The sequence below is a fragment of the Malus sylvestris genome, chromosome 6 (assembly GCF_916048215.2).
Source record: "Malus sylvestris chromosome 6, drMalSylv7.2, whole genome shotgun sequence".
Classification (NCBI taxonomy): domain Eukaryota; kingdom Viridiplantae; phylum Streptophyta; class Magnoliopsida; order Rosales; family Rosaceae; genus Malus; species Malus sylvestris.
The window spans coordinates 2,559,007-2,567,469 of NC_062265.1; the positions used below are offsets into that span (position 1 = coordinate 2,559,007).

An 8,463-nucleotide genomic window follows, 5' to 3' on the forward strand; every position below is an offset into this window, starting at 1 on the left:
TGACGGCTAACTCGCCATGGTTTGGCCGGAAAACGGCTCAAAATTGGTACCATTCTCTTCTTCTCATCGAGAAGTATGATTTTCATTTTTGAATCACTTGATTTCGTTGAGTATTGAAGAAGTTATGAACGTTTAAAGTTTACCCAGTTTCCAGCGAGTTTTCTAGTTTTTCCTCGAACCAGTCAACTTTGAGGGTATTTTCCGGCCATATCTGGCAACCATTGGGCTTCCAAATAGGTATAATCTTATTCTACACTTTCCTATCTTTATTTTGATATATTATGGGTCGAATTTGATTAAGAAACGAGTGAGTTACGAAGCTTTGAAAATTGCCCAAACGTCCGGCCAAGAGCTCCAGGACACTTAACGGAGTTTTTAACGGAATGACCAAAATGATGGATGGTGGACAATCTCATGGACCACTTTTATTGATTTGAAATGTTAGGAACCAAAGTGATGAGTTATGCAAATCTCAATGACCATTTTGGCTATTTAGCCTGTATTTTATTTAAGAAAATAGAAACAAACCCAAGAGGATTTCAGAGAAAAGTGACGGCTTAGGGCAGAACATTGCAGCTCAAACCCTACTTATTTACTTCAATGATTTAGGGTTTTGGTCACAATACCACCTTACATCTCATTTAAATTAGCTAGCTAACAAAAGCCTTCAAGACCCTAGTTGTTCTAAGCTAATCTAAACCTCACACCAAAGCAAACCTATCTCAGCCCTACACTTGTAATTTTGGACTGAGTCAACATATTGGCCGTTACAAATTTAGAAAAAAACTAAGCTATTACTTTTGTTTAATACAAAAAATTGGAAGCTAGAAATCAGTTTAGGCATCAACACTCTCCTTCAAATTGTTTCTAGCTTTGACACCAAGCAATAGGATGGCCAGTTGAACACTTCGTAACACTACCAATATATATGCTTCTACGTGAAAAGGACTAGCAGTACCCCTCTGAAGAGTAGCAACCATAACAAGACAGGTCCCTTCCCCATCCCTAACCACCCTAATGTCACCATTACCACTGCACTCGCAAAAAGCATAATACAAAATAATATTCACCCAACTATGACCCAGAGGACTCCACCATTGATCCTGCACTGGCTGCTTACCTCAACTACCGGTCACACATGTTCTCCTTGCCACAGAATACTAGTCCTCAACTACCACAAAGACCATATGAACATCATGAAGGAGAGCAAACTACTCCTTTGGAATAGCCTTTCTTTAAGGCTACGAGATCGCAACAAACTTTTCTGAAAAGACAAGGGACTAACAAACTACATGGAACTTTTTATGTAGAGCCTCGATGGGCATGTACATGCCCTGTTCTTCCTCCGTCTGTTTACTTGCTTGAAATTTCATATGCAAAAATTGCTTTGCTTCCCTCTTTTCATTTTGGATTTGACGGCTTGGCTAAATGGACTTTTTTCTTTCTTGGGCATGTGACTTTCTTGTTGTTCAATTTTGTGTGAACATTGTAATTTACTTTACTATGTTTCCGGTTTGGTAGGTCCCTTAAGCTCTACTTGAACCAGTAAAACCTTCTCGGTGATGTGAGCTCAAAATACCTATTAATCAGATAAGCAAACCCAATTTTAACTTGCAAGTGCACAAGACCAATAATAGTATAGTAAGAGCAAGTATGAAGTCGTTCCCACGAATATTGAATTTTACTTTTAATTTGAGTCTCAACTCAATTCAAATTCAATAAACTTTTAACACAAATAGGGCTGAAAATTTTACCTAGAATGAACGGGCCAAGGAGATCTCAAAACCCTAAATTACAAGTGGGTGGGAAGAATATTTGAGTGCTTGTAATTGTTTCTCCATATGCTTCTACAGTAAGCAAGGCTTCTATCATTGTGTGTGATTAGTTTACTTTTGTGTTCTCAATCACATATATATCATTTTGCACTTATTGGTTTGAGGAAATTAAGGCTCAGACTTCCTTACATTTTCATGGTTCTTTAAGAAATCCATTGAAATCTTACTAAATTGTCCAACACATGAGAAATTTGATTCGTAACTGTTGGAGGAAAGATTAGCAGTTTTCAATTATACTGCAGAAAGGAAGAATACAAGAGAATATATATGGAGGATGAGTTTTGAACGGGGACTGAAATTTACTTAACTTTATTGCATTCAGTTTTTTATTACAACACTAGGCCATCTTATTGGCTATTTATAATAACATTCAGACCTTTCAATAACAGCCATAACTCTTGGATTAGTTCCAAGGGACACAACTCTACATTACAGAAAGTGCATTACATTTAACACTTAAATCATTGACTTGATCGTAGTTGATCTAAGGTTGTTACATATATCCTCCTTAGGTTCCAGAGTAATCCTCTCTTGTTCTTGCTAAAATCTCTCCATGGCCGAGAATGGCAAGCACATTGGTACCAATATTCCATCCTCAGTGTTGTTTTTGTGTTGAATGTAGAAGCAAATCAAATCCAAGGCCTTGGCCGGTCCAGCAAATACCGGCTGTCCCCATCCACAATTGACATCTCCAAAACCTGCACATGTTGTATCAGAAACTATTAAATAACTTCCTGTCGATGAATATTGAGGTCACCCTCTTAGTACCAAAAGATCTGCCACTGATCTTAATTATTCTTCATTCATGGTAGCTTTAGCCTTCTTCACCAACTCCAAAGCAAAGCATATCCCAGTGGATTTTTGCATAGAGGTTCTACCTTTGAAACTGCAGCTGGAAATGCAAATGCATTGCCATAGTATCCCAAGGGAAGACGTACATTGTGGTGCTCTCCACGTGCATTGACAGCGCATGAAACGCGAACAGCCTGTTTGTATTAATTTTAAGTGCAAGAGTGCGACATTTCCCCAAACAAGCTGCGATCAAGTCAAATGTGGAGCAAGTGGAAATTAGGTGGGGTGGAATCTGTTCTCAAAGGACTCTCATCTCCTTGGCACCAAAGTAGAAAGATCGTTGAAGCATGTTTGACTGGTTACTGGATGCGTATGAGCCATCAGAATGATCAATCACATCTTCATATTCATGATGAGCACATGTAATTCTTGATGGATAGCGAGCGAACAAGAGCTCTCTCTCCCACACTGGTAGAATAGATGGTGCATGTGCACCCCTTGCCATCTCTGCAATAGCGTTCAGGAACTGGAGCAATCCAGGTGCATCACACATTTTGTGGTTTAGGCGCAATGCAAGTATGAAACCTCCACATGTAAGACAGGTCACCTACATATTGCAAAAGTTAGTTACTAGACTTTTTTCTTGATCATCATATTCGTGCTAGTTAACAATTCTTTAGAAGAAAAGACAAAAGAACCATCTAAATTAGATGATCTAATTAGGAAACAAAAATTTCATAAAAATTTGGAATAAAATTCAAGAAAGATGGAGTCTCTTTGAAAGAGTCTCATGCATGTTGCAGTTACTTGAAAGAGTCTTTAAATACATAGGAATTTAGACAAAATGCTTATAGAAGATAGAAAAATTTAGACAGAAGACAAAGAGGACAACATGACGACAGGAAAAAAACCTAGAAGAAGAACGGCAAAGGAAAACCTACACAATAAAGGTGATGTGAGACTGGTAGAAAACCTAGGACATAATTAGGCAAATACCATGTAGAAATATAATTTCCTCAATTCGGTGTGTATACAAATTTTACAATATATAGGGTTAACCATAAGGACTGTCGAAGAAAAATTAGTTTCGAAAATTAATGAAAAGCATCTCATAATCTTTTCTTTCCAAAACCACCTAGTGAACTTTCTTTAATCATAAGAACAAAGAGGCGTGGTAGTATCGTAGATAAGTTCAAGTTTGGGTGTGGTGGCAATATGATAAATTTTCGTTTATGAAAAAGGTTGCCAATTAATCAAAAAAGTTAAAAACAGTTGTGGTGCCACCAAACTTCAGCTAATTTACAATATTGTTAGGGCTTTCTTGTTATATCCTTACTTGTCATTAAGAGTAAACTGTCGGTTTACCCCCTGAACTTTCACCTTACTTTCGATTTCCCCCCTGAACTTTTCCATTGGAAAATTAAGGACTCAAACTAATTTTTTTAGCCAATTTGCCCCCTACCGTTAGTTTTTCATATATTCCATCCATATTTCCGTTAAGTGAGACCATGTGCACAACATGTGAGGGTAGTTAAGTTATTTCAATCTTAAAAATGATTAAAAAACTAAAAATAATAAAAAAAGCAAAACTTTCCCTCTATTTTTTCCCGCTAATTCCTATCCTCAATTTTATTTTTCCCTCTCATTCCTATGCATGAGAAATGACATATGGTGTTATTGTCTACCATTTTTATTTTCTCTAACAAATTAATAATTTGACAAATGCTAATGGTGCTATTGTCTCCAAAGCAGTGCATTAATATAAGAAACCCTAGTCTTTTTTATGGACATGTTTCCTATATTAATGCACTGCTTTGGAGACAATAACACCATGAGCATTTGTCAAATTATTAATTTGTTAGAGAAAATAAAAATGGTAGTACATGCTTCAAAAAAAAGATTAACTTAGCTACTTATGAAGACAATAACACCATATGTTATTTCTCATGCATAGGAATGAGAGGGAAAATTAAAATTGAGGATAGGAATTAGCAGGAAAAAATAGAGGGAAAATTATTATTATTATTTATTTTCAGTTTTTAATCATGTTTAAATTGAAATGACTTAATTATCCTCACATGTTATGCACATGGTCTCACTTAACGGAAATATGGATGGAATATATGAAAAACTAACGGTAGGGGGCAAATTGGCTAAAAAAATTAGTTTGAGTCCTTAATTTTCCAATAGAAAAGTTCAGGGGGGAAATCGAAAGTGAGGTGAAAGTTCAGGGGGTAAACCGACAGTTTACCCTTAAAAATTTCATATGTTGTTGATAGCACTAATTTCTTACAAAAAATCTCCGGCTTGTGTATGCGACCTTAACGCAAAAAATACTACTCTTACCCTTAACCTACTTCAATTTTTTTTGTAAAGAATTAATGGCTATGACCAAATATGAATACAAAAAACTAATTAACATGTAATTAATAATTAATTGACTCACTTGAAAACCAATAATTCCATCAGAGCTTGGGAAATTAAATAAGAACTCCTCTAAGAGCGGACAAGGGGGTAAAATTTTGTCTCCTTTGCTCAAGTGTGACGTTAGCAAAAGCCTCGACGAACAAGATACCTTCACCATTGCAATCAACCATGAGCTTTATGTTAGGCCCTTCCCTAAGCCTACCAGCTAAAGGGTAATAATACACTAATGCTCTACTTAAGGCTTCCTAATCGCCTTAACGGGATTACAATTTTCATTAAGTGAAGGGCTGTCTTTGTAACACATTATGACTGGAACCTAAAGCCTCAAGCTTTTCTTGGTTGTCAATATATGAGAGAAACTTTGTTTCTCGAGGAGTTGGCTTTGCCGGAGTTATAAGTTCCGACTGTAATCGTTTCACCTGAAGTACTGAGGATGGCATGATTTCAGTAACGAGCTTAAGAACCAGCAAAAGATCAAAGGATTTGGATCTTTTATTTTGTGGCGGGCATGCTAGCTAAAAGTTGATACAGTCAGTACTTATATGGCGTTATGCAGATGCTCTGGGGTTCCCAAATCTTTCGTCCAAGTTTCTACCCCCGTCGAGATTCTTATCTTTTCCATTAAATATGTGGTTAGAAAGAAACGTGTAAATGATCATGCAATCAACGTGCAGTGCAAACAAAAAATGTTGTCCAGAGCTATGTGCATGGGATCATTTCACACCACAGATTCTTAGATCTACATTGATACTGAATTTCATTTCAACGTTAGAAAATTGAATACAAACAGGGAGACGAGTGTTAGGATGCAGAAAATGAAGCTTCTGCAATGGAGTTTTCTCATAAAGTAAAGCACGAGAGAGAGAGAGAGAGAGAGAGAGAGAGAGAGAGGTTTATCACTGAATAATTCTTCAATTGTATTGAATGAATGTGCTTACAGAACAATTACAAGTATATATAGTCACAGCTTTTCCTTACACACTAAGTAAACATTCCTAACTGTTTTTAACCAGCTAACAACTTATTGCTTAATCTCTTGACACTTGTCACTATCTAGAACCTTCATATCCTTACATCCCCCTCAATCATATGCTTGGATGATCCAAGCATAAGATTGGAACAATGATGACTAAACAAAGAAATAGACAAGCCCTTCGTCGAGATGTCTGCAAACTGCTCTTTTGAAGAAACATGTTGAACATTGAGATCACCTCGAATAACCCTCTCTCGGGCAAAATGATAATCAATTTCTATATGTTTCACCCTAGAATGGAACACAGGATTAGAAGAAAGAGCAATAGCCGAAATATTATCACAATATATCATTGGAGCAACAGTAAGAGGGACATGTAAATCACATAGCAGTTGCCTAATCCAAGCTAACTCAGCTACAACAATGGCAAGAGCTATGTACACTCAATGGCGAAGCCAGGATTTCTCGGGGGGAGGGGCGAACTTAAAAGAGTGCAAGGTTAAAGAAAAATGGCAACAACTAAATCTTTTTATATAGTAATGTCTTCCATAATTAATCAATACAAACAAATTACAATTGTTGCCGACGAGGTTTCATGTCATGAAAACGTCGCATAATAGGCTCATTATCAATAAAAGCAAATACATCTTTCTCAATGTAAACAACCATGCTATCACTCAACCATTGATTTCCTATTTTGTTACGCAATGGTGTTTTCACAATCTTCATAGCAGAAAAAGCTCTCTCCACCGAAGTAGTTGGAGCCGGTAACACCAATGCCAATGTAAGAAGCTTATACACTAACATATAGCTTTCACACCTCCCAGTCTTCACTAACTCTTTTGCAAGATCACTAATTCCTCTCAATGATGAAAACTCACTATGCATCTTCATATCATGAAATTAATTGTCAAGTTGAATTGGAAGATTCATGAGATCTATACGATCAAAATCTTGAGGATAAAGTTGGGCCAAACGAACAATTTTTGCTTTGTCAAAAGATGCAAAATTATTCACCGAACTCAAACATGTCATACAAAGAAGCAACTCGGTGTTTACCTCATTGAAGCAATCATTCAATTCCTTTAGTTGCATATCAAGGACTTGAAAATAGAGGTTCACACGATAGTAATGGAAGTTTGCGATTTTTGGAGCTTTGCGCCTTGATTTTCCAGGTACGAAATGCAAATCCTCCATGTTAAGAATGATAATATCATGCTCCTCACAAAACTTTTCTACATCATGAAACAAGTCCCCAAAGTCATCATCTCTCAAGGTTTGTAGTCTTTGCTTGCATACTTCCACTAACGCCATCGCATTCACAATATCTGGATCTTTCTTTTGCAATGCTTGTGATAACTCATTTGTAATTCCCAAAATAAGTCTCATCAAGAAAAGGTGAAACACAAAATCAAAAGTTTGTAAGTCTTTGAATAACCTAGTTGCTTCATCAAGATTATCTTGGTTGCGATCACTTTTAATCCATTCAACCACCTCCACCACGGCTTCAAACATAACAATAATACTAACTATAGTACCATAATGCGAGTTCCACCGTGTATCACATGGACGCATGAGACTACTTTCTTGATTTAACCCTTTACCCATTTCAAGATTACCAAGATCAAGAGCTTTCTGAATTTGTTCTTTTTGTTTCTCTCTAAATGCATCACGATGCTTACACGATGATCTAATAAGATTCACCAAACTACTAGCATTGATGAAGAAATTGGCAACATCATCATTTTCCTTTGCCACAAATACAAGAGCTAGTTGGAGTTGGTGTGCAAAACAATGAATGTAAAATGCTTGAGGGTATTTGTTCAAAATCTTTGTTTTAAGACCATTTAACTCACCTTTCATATTACTAGCTCCATCATAGCCTTGTCCTCGTAACATGCACATACTCAAATTTGTTGTAGCAAACAATCTTTCAATGGCCTCTTCAAGTGAGCTACTAGTTGTAGAGGAGACATGTTGAACACCAAAAAACTTTTCAATTGCTTCTCCTTTTTTGTTCACATAGCGCAATACCACCGCCATTTGCTCTTTAGTCGAAGCATCACGTGATCCATCAACCAAGAGAGAAAAAAATGTACCTTCCATATCTTTAGTGATTGCATTAATAGTTTCAATAGCACAAGCATGAACAAGATCCTTTTGAATATCGGAAGAAGCATACTTGAGATTCTTGGGAGCATTCTCAAACACAACCTTCCTAACTTTCTCATTATGATCGGCAAGAAATTGCATAAGGTCCAAATAATTACCCCTATTGCTTGAGTTGAACGATTCATCATGGCCACAAAGAGGCAAACCTTGTTGCAACAGCCATCTTGTGCAATCAAGTGCACCACGCAATAAAGTGTGATAATTAATGCGAGCTTCATCGGTTTGCTTAATCACAAATGTTTCAATATGTTGCTTTTGCGTCAT

General features: G+C 36.7%; 2 protein-coding genes and 1 pseudogene across 2 annotated transcripts in view; 1 reads left to right on the forward strand and 2 right to left on the reverse strand.

The window, feature by feature from the left end:
* LOC126627109 (uncharacterized) overlaps nucleotides 1-2,667 on the forward strand; it is a 26,778-nt gene extending 24,111 nt beyond the window's left edge. The window contains exon 2 of the transcript XR_007624891.1: nucleotides 2,648-2,667. The gene's annotated coding sequence lies outside the window, so the exon portion shown is untranslated. The remainder of the gene's footprint in view (nucleotides 1-2,647) is intronic.
* Nucleotides 2,115-5,525, reverse strand: LOC126627104 (alcohol acyl transferase 1 allele RGc-like; annotated as a pseudogene).
* Nucleotides 5,526-6,930: 1,405 nt separating this feature from the next.
* LOC126626787 (uncharacterized) lies at nucleotides 6,931-8,463 on the reverse strand. Its single transcript, XM_050296183.1, has one exon. It carries the CDS (start codon nucleotides 8,461-8,463, stop codon nucleotides 6,931-6,933), a length of 1,533 nt encoding a protein of 510 aa, XP_050152140.1.

What these genes read in the sequence shown, in the direction of transcription:
- LOC126626787 (XM_050296183.1), bottom strand. Translation starts at nt 8,463, where the DNA reads ATGACGCAAAAGCAACATATTGAAACATTTGTGATTAAGCAAACCGAT.